Consider the following 22,324-nt stretch of genomic DNA (forward strand, 5'->3'; position numbering starts at 1 on the left):
TTTTTAGAAAATGATTATAGACTTTGGGCAAATTGGTGGATGAAGGGAGTTAACATATTTAAAATGTCCTTTAAAAACTTCATTTACATCTCTGAAAACCTCCAAGTGCTGTAACAATAAAAATAAATTCCAATGTGTTCATAAGTTTTAGATACATACAGTAGGCTTTACAATCTCACAGAGCCTAATCAAAATTTCATAGGTCGCGTGGAAAAACACCTGCTTTCTGATTTTTTTTTTTATTTCTACAGTTATGTATTTTGTCCTCCAAATATTTATTTAACAGCACACCAAATAATGACAAAAGTTTGACTATCACACCAAACTTGCAAGTAATCTGGACTTGAAAACAGACTATTAACAATCTCGCAGCAATTTTCACCAAACATATGCTGTTTCAAGATTTTGAAAAGAGTTTCCTTTCACGTGTACTTACTCTCACATGCACACATATGACCACAAGGCTGGAAGAGTACTGCTGCCTTTTTGTCCGAACACACAACACATTCTTCAATCTGTAAAGAACGAATGCATATAAGAACATGGAAATGTATATAAGAAAATGTATGTAAAAACTTCTCTTCTCTACATTAATTTAGCTATTCACTGTATTAGCAAGGTATGTGGACTTCAAGAAGCTAAAGATAGTGCAATAGTAATTAATCTACTGCCTCAAAATATAATTTAAAAAAGCTGTCACACTGGCTTCTACAAATAAACATTTCCTGGCAATATTTATGTTTAGTAGAGATTGGCATATAGAAGCAGAAACAGCTAGGATAGCATATGCTTCTATTTCTTTCTTCTCTACTATATATAAACTCATTTATAGAAGTCTTTCATAGTAACCTATTTTAATATTCTGTATTAGGATTTCCCAAACCCTTTCCTTTGATAAACTGTACAGAGTGGCTACAGACCTGATTTTCATCTACACAGGCCTGGACCATCTCTTCCAGTTCACAAAACTGTAGCCCAGGTTCATTCATTTCCTAACCCTGCAGATATGACTGTAAGTTTTTATGCAGAAGCCTATTAGAGGAGCACTGAACACGTATTTTGTGCGCTCGGTGCGATTGAGCAAAAGATGGTTCTGCACAAAGGCTACCTTTTACCTAGGAAAGCAAATTACGATGGACCAGCTTCTTTGGACAGGTGGAAGCAGAAGCCTTACTCTGTTCGGAACCACCCTATGGCAGAACCTTTCTACTCAGTGTGGAGGGAGTGTAGAGAAAGAGAGCCTCATCCTGTCTTAAAATTTGGCCGTTGAAATATACGCAATACTAAATAAGTCTAGGAAATAAATAAAAAAAAAAGTAAAAATTATATAACTTTGTATTTACAATTTGCACATTTACTCTGAGGTAGAAATAAAAACACTAAGTTGAACTAGTTAGATGGCTTTAGATGAAGTTGAAATGAATAAATTGGGTTTTATACCAGCGTGTTTTATGAAATATTTTAATAGCAAAAAAGCATCAAAAGGACAAGACTTTTCAAACAGAGAAGAAATGGGGCTACACCCAGACTGCTCATAAATCACTAAGAAAGTTGAGTCAAGGCCCTCAAACAGAGCATAATTGTTTGATACTCTGAGGGAACTTACCTCCCCACAAAAGTACAATTACATTCATAGGAATAAAGCATTACTCCTTCACAGCATACTAATATTCATGATTTGAAAAAAGGGGAAGCAAAAAAAGCTGAAAATAAAACTGAAAAACAATCACATATCAACTAATTAACTTTATAGGGCAAATCATCTTCCAAAGCAGCCCAGAGGAATGAAAGAACTCAGAAGAACTGAGTATTACTGAAGGAAATTATACTTCAGGAATAGCAGCAGCCTACCTCAACATACAAAAAATACCTAGGAAAAAAAAGATCTATTTATCTAAATACCACGTGGTAGGACACAAGCATAGATGAACAGAAAGGATAAGATATAAGATATATATTAATCACATGTGGTAAGATACCTGCAGGACAAAATACTGCTCAAAATATATTGCTCTTTTTCATGACTTTTTTTTTTCCTTTTTAATAACATTAAAAACAGAAAGAGAACAAAAAAAGCTTTGGAAATGTTTACCTTTGTCCTAGACTGAACTTGCTCTTTACAGATGAGGCACTTTTTCACCCGTGGCGAGCAGAGGGAGCAGGTGGCAATGTGTCCACAAGGGCCAAACAGAGTGTCCCTCTTCATGTCTGAGCACACCATACATTCTTCTAAGGTTTCAGAATCGTTGTTGATCATAGATGGACTTCGGGAGCCAACCTGACCACTACAAAGAAACCTTGCTGTCAGACTTAGGTCAGCATATTAATGACTTGCAATTCTAAGAATTTTCTTTAAATCATGGTGCATATCAACTGGTTGCTTATATATGCTCATATTGCCTGTCAACGTGAAAAATAAACAAATAAATACATTCCCTCCCTTGAGTCACCTACTAATAGACCCATGCTATGTAATTCAGAACTAAACAACTTCACAGAACTTGAATATGCTCCAAATACTTTGAAAATGGCAGGCTTGTAAAACAGCCCCCCAGCTCCCCACGTGAGCCCCCACTGCATCTCTGTCCTCTGCGGCTGCTGCGCCAGCAGAGGGAGCCCGGCTCCAGAATAACCAGTCCAGCCCCTACGGCTCTCGCAAGGCCATAAAAGGCGGGGAGAGAGGCAGAGCAGCCAGGCCACAGCGATCAGGCAGACACGGGCGGAAAGGCGGGGAGAAAGCACCTCACACACTAGGGGAGCATCGAGGAGTCTCCCTTCATGGCACTTTGGGAGTACATTCCCCATCTCCCTGCTCGGATTTTTTGAGCAAGAATGAACAGTGAGACTCGCGCAGGCCAATAACGGGAATGCAGCTAGGCCAAGGAGTGAGCTGAAACTCATCACACAAGGGGTATTCGACAATTGACATTTCACTCAAATCACTGTAATTCCCAGAGCAGCACGTCTGTGACTGCAGGCCAATACCCTCCTCTTTTTCTAGGATCACATAATCAATCTGGTTAGCAGGGATCCAGGGTTCCCCCTTTTCTGGGATAGTTTGGAGGTCTCCCAGTGTCAGGCAGCACATTGCCACCTTCTCACACTCGCCCCTCTTGTACTCGCTCTTTGCCTATTTCTAGTCCCTGATACTGCAATATCCACCCTAATCCCATGTAATTATCAATATGGTTCACTTCCTTACTCCTCAAAAGCTCCATAAAAATATCTACCCTGTCTCCCCAGTATAGTTCCCCAAAATTGCTGCAAGCTGCTTCTACTTAGCCAGAGCCACTTCAACGCTACTGAACCCCCAAATCTACAGACTCTTCCCTTAACCACTGCCACTTTCTCAGCATGTCCCTTGCACAGCAGCTACTCCCAAGCAAAACAACCTTCCATCCCTCCCTATTGCAGTGCAACTGCTCACAGCCAGACTAGAGCACCGTGTTCCCAGCTAGCAAACCAGGCTTTCCCAGGGAAAGCTGCACGGGCCCGTGCAGGGTCCGCGCTGAGAGGCAGTAAGCACAGTGAGCAGGCCCTGCATGGAGCAGCTGCCCCATGGCTGGAGGGCAGCCCACCCTGAGCTGCCTAAGACACAGAGTTGGCACCTTGGAAAGGAGAAACAGCTGGAACTTCAGTCACATGAACCTCTTACCTGGTAAGCCTTGACCAAGTTTCAACTAATGTATTTGTAAATAGCATTCAACATATCAGAGAACATAAGAACAAGCTTATATATACACAGACACACACACACACACACATATACATATATACACATTTTTTTTAAGCAATATTCCTATTAAAGGCATTAATCTACAGAAAGCAGTGTTTGGAAGCTACATGATCTATTAATATACAAACCTGACTTTTTCTTTGTGGCATTTAGCCAGGGCTTTGCAGAGGCTGGGATCGGGGCAGAGATCAAGAGGAGACTGACCCTTCTTATTCCGAATACTGAGGTCAGCTCCGTTGGCTGCCAGGAAGCAGGCAATAGATGCTGCACTCTTCTTCTCTGCGCCCTGAGTGCCGAGTCCCATTATTAACTGAAAGAAAACAAATATGTAAGCAACTTCAGCAACTCTGAAAGAATTAAGAATAGTCTGGCCAAAGGAAAACTATTTGACATGCATGCAAACAAACACACACATATACAAAAACATAAATCTGCAAGCCCAGGAAAGCATCTCCAGATCTAACTTTCAAAACTACCATACAGTTGCTTAATTTTTTAGGCAGCTAAATTCAACTTTACTTTAAAGATTGAAAAATCTTTAGAAAGCTATAAAGTTCTGTAAAGAATGGCTCAGCTACTGAAGGATTCCATCTCCTGTGCACCTATGCTCACTTGTAAGGTGGCTGTCCTTCTATGTAAGTACTTTAGATGTCACTGTCCTCGGGGTGTATTCAAAACACAGCTGATACATCCCAGCATCACTGCGTTCAGGCAGAATGCAGCCACCATCACATCTGAACAGAAAACATAGCTGGGCAACATAAATGCACACCTATATTTAGTAGTCCAGTGAATAAAGCACTTGGCCAAGAAAGAAAGAATTTCTGTTGCCTTCTCTGCTTGGAAGGATTTAAACTCACGTATCTGTCTTCCTGTCCTACCACCCTTTTACAGGTACTAGTGTAGCAAAGAACACACGGTTGACAGGGCCAGCTAGAAAGACCATGAGAGAAGTCCCAGAACTACAGACCAGGAACCAAAGGATTCACCTCAACTGCAGTATTCTCAGCCTACTTCCAAGATCTTTTTTGTATTAAGGACTGACTGGATAAAATGCATGAGCAAATGCACATTTTGTACAACACAGAACTGGTGGTACCACTAATGAGTTCCTCTGCGAACCACACTAGACTGCACAAGGAATCAGCTTCAGTCCATGGAGTTTTAAGCTCTGAATTCATATAGACAGCAACGTTAGTGAGATTTTGTACCCATTAATTGATGCAATGCCCAGCTTGGCTGATGCAAGTCTCTCTGTGCTCCCTTCAGTTTGTGCAGTCTGGCCCTGTGGCTGGTCTACTAAAAACTGAGTGTCAACAATCACTCCCCAAAATTAAGACCTTCCGGCTACATTAACGACCATTTAGTATTTGAAGAAGCAGACATACAGACATACCATTTTAGACAAAGCAGTATATAGGATAAATTTAAAATATACCAATATTTGAGTGAGCTATTAAGAAAACAGTTTTCAAAACCTGACGGAGGAGTGATCTGTGAAGCAAAAAACCCTGTGCCTCATAACATTTGCATTTCCCCCACCGTGATATCCATGGCATTATCCTTCTCCTACAGATATCCCCATTTCCTGAGGAGGCAGCTTTATCAAATGTTAGTCTCTGCTGCTAGGAGTTTTTATGTCAATAAACATTACTTGAGGAACTAAAAGACTCTTCAAGGTTACTCCATGAGTACCCAAATGTTCACAGTCCTGGACTCTTTCTGATGATTTTATACAAAGAGTAGATCTGGAAAGATTTAATATTAGTAAAACCAGCAAATAAGATGTGCTTAAGCCAACAGGCTGATATCAGAATTAGACATGGACAAAGATGGTTTTGTGGTAGAAGTTCAAATCATTTTCTGTAACATGGATTACAGCATTAGCACAGTTCCCAAATATTTGTAAACTATACAAAAACCTTCTCTGCAAGTAAAAAAAAGTAGGGAAAAAATGAGTAGTTTGATCAAATTAGAATAGTAAATATAGGCTGATCACCATTTATAAACCCTAGAGCATTTTTAGGTTTCCAGAGACAAAATTTTTGCAGGGATTTTTTGTTTCCTATATCTATTTTTATTTTTAATAAAACCTAAAAGTGATTTTTTTTAAATCAAGATTACAGCTGGAATGAAAGCAGGAGAAAACAGAATGAAAAAATGAAAATAAACCCTACTCTGAACCCCCCAAAATAAAATCTGAAACGGGGATACAAAAAAACATTTCTTGTGTTAAGGAAAACCTGAAACATAATGCCCCCAGTTTTATTTTGGATGCCATCAATGACAAGCTGGACACACTTTGAAATGCTGAATCTGATAAATACTTGTGTCCAAAATTATATTCCAAATAAAATGCATGCATGCAAATTATTTTGACCACCTCTCACAGATCCCAATTCGAATCATGGAAACACAACCGAGCATCAATTGCTTCCTTCTTCCCACTTAAAAATACACAAACATTTTCTTATATGTGCCAGTTATACTTTAAATCTCTATTCAATGCTTAGTCTAAAGTATTTCAGGGAAGTTAAGTGCCCACTTTGAAAGACACACTTGTAGAGTGGATATATGGATTTGAACAAAGGCTTATAATACTTTTTTTTTTTTTGACTGAAATAGAAAAATTGGCACCGAAAGCAAAACTCAGAAAAAAATATTATGATACCAGTAACTAATGATTCAGCAAGTCTGCCCATTGTTAAACTGCACACTTTTCTGTACACTGGTACAGAAAAAATTTGGTTTTATCTTCCTCAGCCCTACTTATTCATGAATTTTATTTATTTTTTTCAGCTTTGCATACAATATTCACACAGCTTTTGGCATGTGAGCATTTCCCTTATTTTATTTTATTTTATTTTTTAAACAACACCTCGGCCTTTATTACTATGAGGTTTTTTCAATATTCCCTTAGTAGACCACAATTTCTGAAATTAACCCCATCAGATATGCAACAGTCAAGACCCAAGGATTCTTAGTTTAAACATAAGAAGTATTCAGAAGGTTACAGAAAGAGCTAGACATGCAAGATGTTGAATCTTAGAAAACATAATTTTAGTCTTGTTCTGTACTGCATTACTGCTTATTTCTCTTTCCAAAAGTTGCTTTTGATTTTTTTTTTGCAGTCATACATGTTCACAATGAAAGGCAAAGTTGCAGAAATATTTTGGACTATATAATTCTTTTTTTTTTTTTTTTAAATCAAACTTAGCAACATGCAACAAGTAAATCTTTGTATGCACTGCTGCCTGATATGAATGTGTAAATAAGCTTAGGTTTCCAAAAAACAGTAAACAGTACAGAAACTAGATGAACTAGACTAACAGAGACAAATGCATAGGGGAAGAAAAAGGAATAAATAAATGCATTTTATTTACTGTGTTCTTTGATGGCTCCCAAGCAGTATCTACCTTGCCCACATCTTGCATGTCTTGCAGTTGGCGGAGCTGCGACAGCGTGTGGTGTCTCAGGGCTTCATGCAGGGGGGTGTCCCCATCTTTATCCTGAATATCCAGTTTAGCACCTGCACGGACTAAGAGCTGAAAGAAAAGGAACCCAATTTAAATTGCAAAAGAAAACAAACAAACAAAAATACCCACAGACAACCCCCCCACACTTATTCTGTAGTTTAGGAAAAAAGTCCATCTTGTTACTATTCACAGTTGAGTTGGAACTTAATTTCCATACTTCAAGTTCAGCCTGTAACTGTGCCACTTACCTTCTCTTTTTCAAATGTCGATTTTATTTTTGCTGTACTCTGAGGAAAAGCTACTTGCTGAGAGAGTGCTGTTGTTTTAGAGGAGTGTTGCTATTGTGCAAAAACCTTATCTCTTATGAGATTAATATTACAATGTAATATTACAGAAATATATCAGAAACAAAAAATAAAGTATATGAAAAACTAGACAGATACATGTTCCCTACTATTACATTTCTATGACCCATTGAAACACCACATTTCATACCATGCAAAACTTTACAATTTATTTTACTGTATCCTCACATTAACAGAGTGTTAAGTCTCTCCTGATTCAGCAGAGGACACAACAGCCCTATCACACAATTCGGGTCACATGAGATGACAGCAAGTACAAGGCACAGAGTCCCTCCAATTTGCACTGCACCTGCACACAGCCCACCTGTAATTTAATAGACAGCTTTCCTGAGCACATGCTGCCAAATGACTCCCCTTAAAAAAGCCTGTTGCCATTGCTATTCAGAAACCTGTAGATGGCAGCTGATGCTTTACCATTTTAGTTTCAAACTTTTGTTACTCTACAAAATTCTGAGTATACTCTAGAAATAGAGTTACACAAAAGGGAATCTCCTTCTGAAGGACTAGCAAGTTTTCAAGGATCCTGGACTCTCAGAATCAAGGGACCCCAGACTCTAGAACAGAGTAGAGGGAAAGACGACTTGCCTGGATCTAAAGGAAATCAGAGCTTTTATCTCAAGCAAACACTTGTCTGTTATTGATTGCTTCTACTTTCCCAATCCTTCCTTCTGTAAGTCAAAAAAACACACCTAAATACAATCAAGAATCACAACAGTCTCCCTCTGACTTCATACACCCTCTAATTGGGCTTACGGAAAGACCCTAGTCCTTCACACTAAAAGGCAATACCTGCTATTAGCCACTTGCTGCCTAATTGTTTCTCCTGGAAATGGTAACATAAAGAGAATTTTGCCATTGTTATTATGGGCTTCTAGTCAATTCCTCTGAAAACGCTAAGAGACCTCTAAGGGCAACCTGGAATCCTTGCCTGCCACAGAAATTCAGTCTTTGCAGAAGTTTAAAAATAAATAAGTGTGACCCGTTGTCATGGCACCAGACCTTTTTGAAAGAGCCCTACTGCCTTTGACCACTGTTCCACAGATCCCTGAGAAAACAACACAACACAGCAGGTACCCAACAGGAATTCATTTTGAAATATAGGAGCCATCAAGCCTCTTGCATGGCTGCATGAGTTATTTTTGGACTTCTCAAAGTTAATCAAACTCAGAAGTATGGATCTTCTAGAGGGTTGTCCACTTAAACATTCTTGGATATGCACATGCCAGCCCAATACAGATACGAGTTCAGATCTTTTCATTCATCATCTTTTCAAAAATCAGAAGTGCCATTACTTTCACTCTACGGTATTTCTATTACTGCTTATGGCTCTTCCAATCTAAAAAGAGGAAAAACTATAATCTCAGAGGTCTGAAAGGTAGTGAAACACATAAAAACAAGATGTTTAATTCAGCCTCAGTGTGCAAAAGCTATAAGCAAGAACAGTTATGAATAAAGCAACAGGAATGAAAAATGTTTAGAGGTCTCGTTACAGGACCTGTAAGAGTGAACAGCAAAGCATATTCTCCCTTACTGAAGGAAAAGGGATGCTGGAACCAGCAACAATAAAGAGGCAAACTAATGGGTGTGCATGTGTGTGTGTGTATATATATATATATATATATATGTACACACACATTATATATAAATAAATAACACACACACACGGAGGGGGGAATTCTGAACATTCACCCTGCCGTCTGACATTCTATGCCAAGTTCGCAGGTTTCTAAACTAGTCACGCAAGTATTCAAAGACTATAACAAGTTTTTAAAGCTTTCCTTTTTTCCAAGTTCACAAAATATCTACACCTTAGCAGCCACCATCAGCTTGAGCAAAGTGCCATTACACACATGGCTTGTTACAAATGAGGTGCTTACCCTCACTATTTGTGTGTGCTGCCGTTCAACGGCAAGGTGCAGAGCAGTCTGCTGGTTCACGTTCTGGATATCCAGGTTAGCACTGCCCTGAAAGACATTCAAACCATCAGACTGTTAATCAACAGTGCGGCTACAGGCAAGGCAATCAACTGGAGTGCTGAATACGATTCTTATTTTGGAGATTTTAGAGCAGAATTTATTAACTACTTCAGTTATTCAGTCTACAGACTATTCAGTTGAATACAAACAAGTAACCTTGACTTTTAGAGCTTACCACATGGCCTTCGTGCTCCACTGCTTCTGCACTGCAACTGCAGGCTTCAAAAAGCATGTTATTTTCACACCAGGTAGTTAATCAAAGTGTGACATTTAAATCCTCCTGAGGAGAGAGGCCTACCTGATGCACCAGAAGTTCAGCCACTTCCACATGGTTATTGAGGGCTGCCAAATGCAAGGCAGTATAACCATCATCTTTTTTCTCATCAACAATCCATGGTCGTGGTAACTTGGACAGCAACACACGCATTGCACTGAAATAAATACACGGAGATGGCAGAAAAGCACGTATAAAATTAGTTGTTGAATGGTGACTAGACATTAGCAAAAGCAGTAATCATTCTCAGAATTAAAGTGACAAAAATTACATCAGCATTTTTTTTTCCAAAGAGTGAAATTGTAACAAAAATTATACTGACAGTTACAATACTGGCATAATAATTCTTCCCAAATGTAGTGAAAAGTCTTTCCAACCATTGCACTCCCCAACAAAGTTTGAGGATCATATTTTTCAGAGGAAATGTCATTTAGCAGCAAAAAAGAAGTGTTTTAGAACACTTTAAAGAAGTGTTTGCACAATTTCTGAAACAGAATACACACAGATATTTCTCCCTGAAAATCTTAATGGGATCCTTTACTTAAGTATTCAACAGGCAAGTTCCATTATATGAAATGCCTTTGACAATAAGAGCTAAGACTTTCCATTTCTGAGATAAAAATATAAAATTGAAGTAAAATTTCTTGTATGTAGAAAAAAGGCCAAATTTTTAAATGTACTGGTAAATACAGAGTTGTCTTAACAAAAGGTGGCCAAGTTTACCATACTGTGAAAGTGTGCAATATTCCACTGCACTTCTGCATGTCCTACCAACCAGCCTACCAAAGGAAGGGGATTCATTACAAAATAATATATTCAGAGGTCAGGAAAAGCAATTTGGTTCATATAACTACTATAAAGCAGATTAAAATCCATCAAGTCCAAAGAATGTAGTGTTAAGGGGTTTAAGACCACACACGACACTAGAGAAATGATCCCACATCTTGCACCCTCTCAGAGGGACGCTTTCTCTAGCTCACCTGTCTTAACATAGATTTTGGAATGGGAAAGTAACCAACTTAACTCCATGGTTTCCTTATCTGGGTAAATGGTACATGCAGCTCCTTTATGAAAGCTCTTGAGAGGCAAACACAAAAACCAGGAGCTGCTATAATCTTGTGCTGAGAAACCTCTTGTATCATCTGATTGTTTCCTTCTGTTGTAGCAACATGGGATTCATAGGAGAAAAAGCTTCATTTCTAGAGAGTCAAACCTTAAAACCCAAGCGGTACTAGCTACAGCAAGTAGAACCACTGAGTCTCAGAGTACCTTGCAAGGCAGATACAATAACTGGATTAAACAGTTCTTCGGTAAACACCGATATTCAGAACTTGGGACCTAAAGCCTCAGAAATATCTTTACAAAATGAACCTGTAGACATTTAAAAATATTAGCAATAGATAGCAATAAGCTGACCCCACTGCCAAGTAGCAACTTACCTCCTAATTCATTCCAGTAATCCATCCTCTTGAGTATTCCCTCCTTAGCTCTTTCAGAGCAAGGCCACTAACTGCCTACAAACGAGGCTCCACATGCAGCCTGGAGGCAGTTCACTCCAAGGAGCCGTCCCCAAAAGGATAAACAATAAGGAGGACGGCAGCACGAGGAAGACTGCAGGCTCCTTTCCACATGACATTCACCCATGTCATCATGTGGCAGACTAAGACCCCTCATGGTCTGCAGGACATGCACAACACAAACCCTCACCTTCACACAGCACAATAAGATGACGACACTTAACAGATTGTACTTTGTTACCTGTGAACAGGGAACTGAACCAGGCTCAGTGCTTCAAAAGACCACCTAAGACTTTACTGCATCTACCAAGGTTCCACATCTCAGTGGCAACAGAAGTTGCCCTTTCAGGAATAAAGCCCTTCTTTCTTCACAGGAAAGCAATTTATTAGAGGACAATAAGATTATGGAACTCTCTCTCACAAACCAAAGATCACCAAAAAAATTCATGTAAACTAAGGCATAAAAGTACATGCTGCTCCTTGCTGTCAGAGTTACAGGGACTTACAAAACCCATCATAATTCACATTTTCTCTGAAGGGGCCATATTCTGGGCTAGGCAAACCCTCAGTAAAACATTAAGCCAGGTCTCCAAAGTTTTAAGTGATTTAGTGCAAGGAGCAGCCATTCCCATTGTATCTCATTTAATCCAAAATTTAGAAGAAGAATAACTGTAAATTTCAAGTGCCGATACTGACACCTGAAATCAGCCATGCTACATAACTGATCATTCTTTTTTTAATTCATGTTTTCAGAGAGTCTGGAACCATGACTTTGCAAATATCTGACATGCTTAAATCATGAATAATATCAGAACATGCATTAAGTAACATTAATTTTATATTTGCAGGATAAACTACATCATGGCCCCGAACAATATATTAACTCTTTTTTAGAGCACCAGTTATCAATATGAGGAGGGGGGAATATATATATATATATATATATATATATATATATATATATATATATATATATATAAAATGCATTTTTGACCTACATATAAAAATCTATTTTCTCGTGCAGTGTTTTACTTGGAGAGTTTTTAAACTGATGCTTATCAGCAGTACCCGAGAATGGAAGGGGCTTATTTCAAAACTCAACAAGATGAAGAACTACCATGGCCTAACTGTACAGAAAAGATTCCAGATCTCACGTTAACTACTACTACCCTGTTTCAAATAGCAACAAATAGAAGAAAAAAGTACAAGAGAAGATTTTCTGCTATCAATTACTCAACTCCAACCATCGTGGAAAGGCATGTTCCCACATGGTCCTACTTCTCCTTGTATTTCCAGTTCCTGGGCCATGGTGGCTCAGTCAGGTATGTGACTGTCTAGTGAGTCACACAGTCTGCCAGACTTTGCATTTTGGCAGCTTCATATCCAGAGAGATCAGTGAGATACCTTTATGGGATAAAGTGAATTGATGGCAATAAGGAAGCGACAAAGCCAAAGCTGGGGAAGGAGGGCTCTGCCTGTTCCAGCAGCAGAGCAAGGTGGGCAGAGCAGAGAACCAGATCTCCAGAGGTGGCAATAATGCAGTGCTCTAAGTCTCCTCGCTCCCCTGCCATTCTCCTCCCTCAAGTCAGCTTTATTTATGCTCTCATAATATATTTTGCTTACTGGCAACCCACCCCATACCCTCCTCTTAGCTCCAGCCTACTCTGCACAACTAAACCTTTCCAAGTGTTTGCGGATATGCCAGGAACCAGATTAAGAGACAGATCAGTCTCTTACCAACAGTTACCAATGCAACAGTTTCACTGCAGTTTTCTTTTAGGGTTATAGTAAGACAACTGCATGCCATACTACCAACTTTATTTAAAAAATAAAAAAGCAGATGAAAAATAGCCAATATAGATGGATGTATTTCTCACACAGAAGAGCACTCTGATCCTCTTCACCCCGTAGCCAAATGAACGCTTGCACCAACGTAGTACAAGAAGCGACACTACTATTTTTAGCAATGATATTACCCCAAGTGCACGTCAAATTACAAGCTCCAGTCAGATCAGTTCCCTGATCTGGTTCCCTGCACGCTCGCTGTGCAGCACAGCGGTTGCGCTGGAAGAACCACCACCAAAAATCCCCCAGGACCAAGTGGCAAAGAACAGCGGGATAGCTCAGACTGCCGTTGCTCAGTATGGCGTAGCACGAAACTGGGGCTTTCTATTTCGCATCTCATTGATCACCTGGACAGTGCAAATTTTTGGAAGCAGATGGCTTCACTCTTTTGTTTTTAAGTATTTTTGAATAGCTCTGGGTATTTGAAAAATTGCTTGCACTATACATGATAGAAGCTGCTAAAGGAATGGCTAGGTAAACGTTTACCTACAGTTCACAAAAACATACTCTGTCTAGCTTAGAAATAATTGAACAATTTTATTTTCAATATACAATTGCAAAATTGAAGGGAAACAAAATAATGCAACTTTTACTGGAAAGATAACCTCCAGTAGAAGGTATAGAATTATCAGCTGCAGACCAGAAGATAAAGTCAACCCAAAAAGAGGGGAAAGAAAACAACCAACTGAGACACTGGGTTGCTCACAACTTTGCAATTCACTCTCTGCTTTGCAGTACTTACTATATTAATAACTACTGATTATATTTACAAATGAAATGACATTTTCATTTTATAAATCTTTTCACTTTTAGATAAAGAAACTCTTCAGAACTTTCAGTATTTTCCTCACTGCTCCTGTGCAAAGCATACAAAAGATTTTTTGTCTGGAAATACACAGGAAGCTTTGAAATACTCAGGTTCATGACCTTCTGCTGTACTGAGGTGGCCATGTTTTAGTTACTTCTTGCTCTTCATAGGAGCATCTGCTCCATATAAACATTAAAAAACTTCCTTTTCAGATTTTGAATGTGTAACTACTAGCCTTATTAAAGGTCAAATTTACACACGTGAGAACCAGACAAGTTGTTCACTTGGAGGGTTTTTATCTTTTCTCCTACGTATTTCAGTTGTTTCCAAAACAGTAGCACCTGACTTAAAATCACATTTACTTTTTTCAAAAGTAAAGCATTATATTATATATACATGTATATATTTTTTATGTTTATATTTTATAGCTAAGCATTATAAACCAAATACTATGGAATTCTATTAATCAACTGATTAAACCAAAACCATCCAATTTTTTTATTTCTAATTTAACTGGAATGTGGGAGTGCAGAGGCACCAACTGGCAGAAACTTATTTCAGAGCTAACATTCCCAGCTTAAAACTTAAAAGCAGCTGCACGACAGGGCCACCTAGGCCTCAGACCTTTAAAGAGCCTCTTGTCACTCCCGGCGTCTTTCACTGACCAAGACACCAGACCGCACAGCGGCAGCGGGGGATGTTTATTGTTCCACATGTGCCAGGAGCCCTCGCCTTGCTGCTAAGCGGGGCTTTTCTCTTCTCTTCCCGTCTTGTCTCGTCTCCCCCCACGTCTTTGTCGTCGTTCTCCCTCCCGCCCCCGGCTCCGCGGCGTTTCTAAGTATAGCAGCAGCCTCATCGGGCTTCACTTGCGGCAGCAGCGCGAGCCCAGGGAAACTCTGGGAGATCTGAGTGGAAACCCGAGAGAGAGCGCGCGCGCGAGCGCTTTATTTGGCAGTGCTAAAAAAACCCGGCGGGCGCGGGCGCTGCAGGCCAAGCAATCTACAGGCCGAGCGCGGGATGGCGGCCGCCGCGGCCGCCCGCTCGACGATCGGCAGCTGGGGGACTATTTTTTGCAATGGTTGACTAAATATGGTCAGGGAAGAGCGAGGCACAGGAGAGCCCGCTTGCCGGGGAGTGCGTGTTTCAAATGCTTAGCTGCCTATAAAGCCGTGACGCTTTGGCTCGTGCCCGCCGAGCGGGACACGCGGCTGCTCCCGCCTGCGGGAGCCCTGACCTCGCACGCAGCCCTGACCTCGCACCACGGAAAGTGGCTTCACCACAGACCTGCCTACGGCTAAGCCTGGGAACGTACCCTCCAGCGAGGAACGATGCAGTGCACTAGCTGAGGAGCTAGAAGAAACCAATGTTTGCCGGGGGAGGGGGGAACGGTTGCTAATTTTTTTTTGGTTTTGATTTTTGCCTCTTCTCTTTTTTGGAAGCGACTCCAACTTTTGGGGGTTTCGTTTTGGGGTCTTCTTGCTCCAGTGGGCTTTTTTTCCACCTGCGGTGATTTTCATCTGCCAGTGGGCTAAGTTCACCTACCCTTGGCTTCCTAGCATCTATCCTTGGACTCCTAATTCTCAGTCCAGCAGGCGTGAAGTATAATTTCTATACAACATCATCCCTATTTTAGCATTCCAAGAAAGGCAGCTGGTGCCAACGAGGCACCGGTCTTCGTGTCTTTTTTTTTTTTCTTTCTTTCTTTTTTTTTTTTTTTTCTCTCTTCTTCCTGTGAAGTTTTATCTATTTAAGGTGGTGAGGTACTGTCACGCACCGACACTCTCCCCCGTGCCTCCCCCTGCCCTGTTGGGAAGAGCTGATTCAGCGAGTAGAGCGGGAGCGCTCGGGATGAGATGGCTGCTGCCGATGTGTCTCTAGGTCATTACCTCCCTCTTCCAACTGCAAACGCTGCATGATACTAAGCTCACAGGTAACACAACGCCAGGAGACCTGCCTTATTCTGCACGTTTAAAGGATGCCTATGACTTTCTGCATGTGTAACTTATTTACTGAAATGTCTTTTTTTGGTTGTTATGTTAATCCCTCTCCTCTGGGAGCAGCTTGATTTTGAGTGTGTTAAAGTATCAAGCATTTGTAGTGTAAAGAGCAGGTGGAAAGAAAACAGTAGTCCAAATTTCATAGCAAAAAAAAAAAAAAAAAAAAAAACAACTTGACAGGCAGATTTTCTTTTGGGGAGGTAAACTCAAATATTGCTATGCCATTGACTGCTTAGTAAACAGTAATTGCTAACATTAGAAAAAAATACATTCTTATCTTCCTATGCAAATCACAATAAAAAAAAAAAACAAAAATCCCTAAAAACAGTACAGGAGGGCAATGCTGAGTTCTGAAACAGGTCTAAGCAGAATTTCAAGGTGCTTTATCTCAGGTGCACACAAGACCAACCTGGTTAAAAACCTGGACTGTGTATGCTGTAATTCTAATGCTGCATTGCTGTTTCTCCTGGTAGTGCTGTGCTAGCTCCCTGCTACACGCTGATTTGCTCTCTATCAGCTGCACCAGATTTTTGTCACGGGCTGCAGAAATTCTTACTTCCTCCGCTCTCATTTTTCCTTAGCAGTATTAGAGTTACCTTAAAATTAACTAATTGATAAGCTTACTTAAAATTTATCTTCTAATGCTACAAGGAGAAAAATACTCTTTAACCCAAATTATCTCCTGAAATACGGTTTAAGTAACCATACGCTCCGTAAGACTGTCTAATCAAAGTCAAAATCTTACTGCACACCAAGTGTTTAACCACCATTACAAACCAAGGCACAAAACTGAATGTGAAGAAATGCAGTTAAATTTACTTTTATTTCTTTATTTTTTAGTTTCCATAAGCCTTTCAAGTGTGGACAAGATTTTGACTGAAGCAGGTGAGTGCCAACTTAAAAGTAAGAAAAAAATATCTGTAGAAGTGCTAAATTAGGTATTAGCTTTCACATGTGACCTTCGGCCCAACAATCCAAATCCTGTCACAACAGTTGGAGATTGTTTTCTTAATTCAATGTCATCGTGTTTTCTAAAAGCAGGATCACCAGCAGGTCCAATTATTTTTTTTTTAAATCACTGCAAACTGCAGCAGAAATAAGTACAGAGCTGCAAAGCAGTTGGCAGAATATGAGATACATAAAGCAAGGAGGTGGAATTGGGGAGGGTTGGAAAATAACATTATAACCACCATATTAGATGAGTCTATACTTTCTTTTAGGATACTAGATGTGCACTGCACACACCAGCCTGGAAATCTGCTAGAAGATCTCAAAGGAAACTGAAGTTCTCACAGTGGAATACAACTACGGGTCCCAGGAAAATCCTTTGCAAAGTAACCAACGCTCCATTCAAAACTGGTCCCTCGGAACGAACAGCAAGAGGCTGCACGAGTCTGGATGACCCCGTGCGACGTCCATGCCGCCAGAGCAATGAACTCTAACTGGCTTTAAACTATTCTGCAGGTAAATTGCATTGTAAAGTTCAGCTGCAACAATAAGCTTATTTTCTATAGTTAAATAATCGTAACACTATTCTTCCAAAGAAATGACAAAATGAATTTAACTTAATGAAAGAAAAGAAAAAGCAGCAAAATACTTTTGGGGTTCAGCTGACAGATGGTTGAGCAACTCTATGTATACCTGCTCAGAGTACATACTTCTTTATGTACCCATATGAACATACAATGCTATGGAATGTAAAGAAGTATGTATTTTTGGCAGGCATGGAACGACCAGTAAGAGGAAACTAAACAGCTGTTGGAAGAAACAGGTTTCCTTCTTGTTTGAATGACATTCATGTGACAAATCGACTTGCTAAAGGTCAGCTGGTATTGCCAAAATAACGTATACTTATTGCTAACAAATTATGAAACATTAAGTTCTATGAAAGTAGCTAGAAAAAGGTTTGCGTGGATTAAAAAATATTTGTTCTAAACAAAAAATTCAAACATGCAGGGAATGGACGGTTACTAAAACACATTAAGATCACTACAATGCTGCAAAATTTATTACCAGTGTTCCTCAATTGGTGGAGTCTAAACAAATCTTAAAAGCCTAATTATCAAAATGTATTATAAAAAACAAACTGTTACTTTATTAATCACAGCAAGCTCTGTGTACTTAAGATGGTAGTTTTTAAATTAGCTCTACTATAAAATCTTTAGCCTACCAGTAAAAACTAAGACCTAAGCAGAGACAGCTAAGAAATTAAGTCTTTAAGTAAGAGAAGAAGGGACAGACTAAGAGCGCAGTATCATCTGCAATTTTATACATCCAACTTAAGTTAGGACTTTGTCCTAATCAAAGCACTTATTATGCTCACTGAGCCCTTCAGTACAAACTGCAGTGTCAGGTCCATGCACAGAAAGTAACAATACAGAGATTTCTAGACCAGTTGCTAGTCAGCGGATTAAAGCTATTGGCAGATTCCTAAATGAAAGCACAAGTGACACTACTTAGAAGGTAAGTTATTCTGTTTCCAAAGAACTGAATTTAAATAAATCCCAATTTAAAAAAGCTGAGCAGGGAAATACAATTATACAGAATCCAAGAAAATTAAGACTTACACAAGAAATAACAAAGAGAAATAAATCCTACAACAGTTGTAAATTCTAAAAGCAATAAGTAACATATGCCAGCATACTCGGTCCCTGCTCAATATTATATTCAAAAATAAGGAAAAAAATGAGGAAAGATCTCTCTCCTCAACTGGAATAGGAATGGGTATCCACTATTCTTGACAGCAGCCTTCTAAAAGCAGTTGTTACATATGACATGTTCATGATAAGTGGGCACATTTGGGCCATATTAAAAGATTCTAACTGCATCCACGTGCTTACTGAAAAGTCTGGAGGGAGGAAAAAAGGCTCCATACCATTTTTAGATGGAGAATCTTATTTTAAACACCCCGTATAAATCTCACAGAGCTAATATTATAAATAGACAGTTATTTTTAATTACCTGAAACCACAGAATAACATATAGAGAAGGAACATTATATAATTAAAACCACTTTCTTAGGCAAAAAAGCTAATGTTTGTTTGAAAGCTGTTTCTCTTACAAGCAGATAATTCGGCACAAATATAGAGAATCTTAACATTTAAATTAAAGCTATTTTATAGTGGGAAACAAATCAAACCATAGTAGCTCTAAGTGTTCTTATGCTACTGAACTTGATCACACTGAGAAGTGTGATAGACAGGCTTGGTATTATCAACTGAGCTTAATTTGCAGGAAGGTTAATTGTTAAGCATTTACTTATTTTCCTGAAGAGTTCCTGTACACACACCAACAAGCGATTGCTCCTCAATATATAATCAGACCAAGTTTTTAACAGTTTAAACTTATTTTGAAAGGTTTTTGGTAACCAGTCATCATGTTGTGCTTTTTCTTGTCTTTTTTTTGTATAACATTGTAATGCTTCTCTGAAACAAAATGACTGCTCTGAGCAACACAAAAGTTAAAATTACATACTGACATCGCTTCCTGCTAGTTCACTTTAGCATATATCTAAGAATACATACTCAGTCACTCCAAAATGTCACATCCATCACTTAGATCAGCTGTTCAATTTTAACTGAGCACACGTTGAACTTTGGGCATCTGCTGACACAGTTGTAACTCAAACATTTCAACTGTGTGACTGACAGGGATAACAGATGCTGACATTATCAAATGCTACGCAGCTTTTTTTCCATGGCCGTTTTTTGTCCCGATATGGCCAGTACATGATACTGTATTGCCATCCAAAAGCACACTTGAGCAGCTGTATCTGTAAAACAGTTCCTGTGTAACTGGTAAAAATAGAAACTAATTTTATAGCCATCTTCAATGCTCAAGTCCAAGTGACACACCTGCTATGTTTCTATTAGGATACATGGTGTTGGGAATATGTTTACATAAATCTTCTCACCAGCATCAGACTACACAACAAACAGATGCAGACTATACTTGACACATTCACTACCAGTAAATGGCTTGAACAAATGTTGTCACCTCTTTCCCACCACACTCAAAGCTCAACAAGAATTCATCTTGCTAAATATATATATGTGTGCGTATATATAACATTTAAAAATGTAAGCATGATAAGCAAAGAAAATGTATTAAGAAGCCTTAACAAGAATCAGAGAAACCCTCTCTAAAAAAGGAAAAAAAAAAGAAAAAAGAAAAAAGTATTTATCTCATTAAGATTTTTACATATACTGCCAAGGAAAAGAAGAAAAAACAGAGAAAGGGAAACACCTCCTGTTATGTTATATAATCGTTCCTAAAAAGTTAATGCTAACCAGAGATATGGAGGGAGAATTGAAAGCACTTGACATTTATGCTTGTGGTAACCAACTACAGTGTTAAAGCAGCTGCAAAAGGTAACCTGCCAAAAAGAGGCGGAGGGTGGGGGGGAGAGGAGAAGGGGGGTGGGGGAAGAAAGCAGTGGGGAGGGAACAAAATCTTTCTTTTCCAGCACAATTTAATATAAAGAGGTAAAGAAAATTTAAACTAGTCAAAGAAGTTGTAAGAATTAGTTTCTTCTCACTACTCTAGAGCTTTGTTACTGCAGACAGAAAAACAGTTAAAACTGTAACTTGATTTGTGACTCATCCAAAGAGCCTCAAGAAAATGCTCCAAGAAAGAACAAACTTCCTAAGAGTTTTTGGTATACAGCTTTCCATTTTGCCATCTTCAAATTAATGAAACAAGTTAAATAAGCACTGACTAGAAACAAAATGCCTAACTTGTATCAGAAGTCACAGGTTCCTTGCAAACGGTTTGCACAAATAAGGGTTATGGTGAATTACAACCTTCCTGCACTCCAATGCTTTGCTAAAGCTGGTAAAATGGAACCAAATCACCTCTTCAATGGATTTGGTCCCCTTCAACCAGCTGTAGCTATGCATTGATCACTACGAGACTGCTCAGATTTTCAATACTGGAGCCCGTTTCAATATGGTTACGAGCTGTCACACGCTCCTCTCTGCAGCTGTGTTAAGTTCCAGCCAGGCGAAGAGAGAAGGTAACAAAGGACATAGTAAGTTCTGTACTCCAAAGTTTCAAGGTTGTATTATTAGCATTATTTCTAAATAAACAGCTACTGGTGTTTTAATATTCTGTCTTTATTCACTAAAAACTAACCTCATAACACTTACAAGAACATGGGCAAACATTCAAATAAACACATTTTCCAGTGATTTATTGTCTCCCATTCTGTGCCCTCCAGCTCGTTGCCCTTTAAAGAAACACGAACAGTATTTGCAGTGCCCTGTCGCACTGCGCAAATCAAATCTATGGGCAGCTCTCTACTTTTTTCTCCCCTTCCTCCTTGGCCCCCCCCCCCTTTTTTTTTTTTTTTTTAAATACACAGTGCACCAGGGAGGACACTGCATATGGTAGAAACTGTATTTATCATATACATGCTAGGTGTATTATTTACTATTGAAAGATCAGAAGTCTGTCTACAGCCTAATTCACTAATTATAGGTCTGCTCATAGAGATTACATTCCTTCTTCAATTCAGTCTGAATAAAAAGTTGTCTTTTAAGGAATTTTCTCAACATAATATTTTAATGAAGTTTTAAGATGGTGCTCTTTTGCACACAACTTGAACTGAGCTATATTCACTGCCCCAAGTACAAACATGAAGGCAGAGATGGCCTTCAGCATTTTAGAAAATAATTTTACAACTCTTCGTTATCTCACAACTTGTCTTTTTGAGGACTTCCATGACCACAGAGCAAAGTCCCTCTATTTTCATTAACACTAAACATTTGAGAAAGCCCAGTGCTCAAAGAGGCTGCTACAGATAAAAACTCACTGCTGAACACCTGCAAAACTAACAGGCAGAGCTACCAAATAACACCGCAAGCACTGGAAATCACAATTCCATTTGTGGAATCCAAACTCCTATTTGCCAGTATATGAACACGTATGAACCCTGCACCTTGCCTCAAAATACTCATTTTTCAGTTTGGAGTCTAACAAAATTTGTTACTCTGAAGAACTGATTGACAGAAGAGATTTTGAATGCAAGGAGCTCCAAGCGCAGCACACGTCTACGATGCTAACTGCAGTGTGAATAAAGATCCGTTCACAAGATCTAATGCAATTTTTAAGTTAATTGTGGCAACAGATATGAAAATACACCCACGCTTCACAGTCATGTCTTCAGTTCAGAAATCTGAAGTCACAGGTTTATGAGTAAATTGAACTCTACCAAATTTTGGTAATGTGGGAAATACACAACCAATCTGCACAAAATCCTTAAGCTTTGCTTTCCCCTTCCTGTCTGAAAAGTCTCACTAATACAGAGGGGGTGAAGTTTGCCAAGCTTTA

At 39.2% G+C, this 22,324-nt stretch overlaps 1 protein-coding gene and 1 long non-coding RNA gene across 2 annotated transcripts in view; one reads left to right on the forward strand and one right to left on the reverse strand.

Annotated features, from left to right (window-relative positions):
- The window catches only part of LOC104573360 (MIB E3 ubiquitin protein ligase 1), a 63,089-nt gene that overhangs the window by 7,382 nt on the left and 33,383 nt on the right, over window positions 1–22,324 (reverse strand). Inside the window, exons 13-18 of the mRNA XM_088538266.1 lie at window positions 9,852–9,984; window positions 9,455–9,541; window positions 7,120–7,281; window positions 3,865–4,046; window positions 2,093–2,285; window positions 437–515 (exon numbers count right to left, since the gene is read on the reverse strand). Of these exons, the coding sequence (XP_088394392.1) occupies window positions 437–515; window positions 2,093–2,285; window positions 3,865–4,046; window positions 7,120–7,281; window positions 9,455–9,541; window positions 9,852–9,984 (836 nt within the window). The remainder of the gene's footprint in view (window positions 1–436; window positions 516–2,092; window positions 2,286–3,864; window positions 4,047–7,119; window positions 7,282–9,454; window positions 9,542–9,851; window positions 9,985–22,324) is intronic.
- On the forward strand, window positions 15,699–17,059 carry LOC148590962 (uncharacterized). The gene is made up of 2 exons (XR_015914214.1): window positions 15,699–15,927; window positions 16,835–17,059. It is a non-coding gene; the product is annotated as an uncharacterized LOC148590962 (long non-coding RNA).

The sequence above is a fragment of the Tinamus guttatus genome, unplaced genomic scaffold (assembly GCF_059628265.1).
Source record: "Tinamus guttatus ecotype Peru unplaced genomic scaffold, ASM5962826v1 Tinamus_guttatus_pri_ptg000953l, whole genome shotgun sequence".
NCBI classification, from domain to species: Eukaryota; Metazoa; Chordata; class Aves; order Tinamiformes; family Tinamidae; genus Tinamus; species Tinamus guttatus.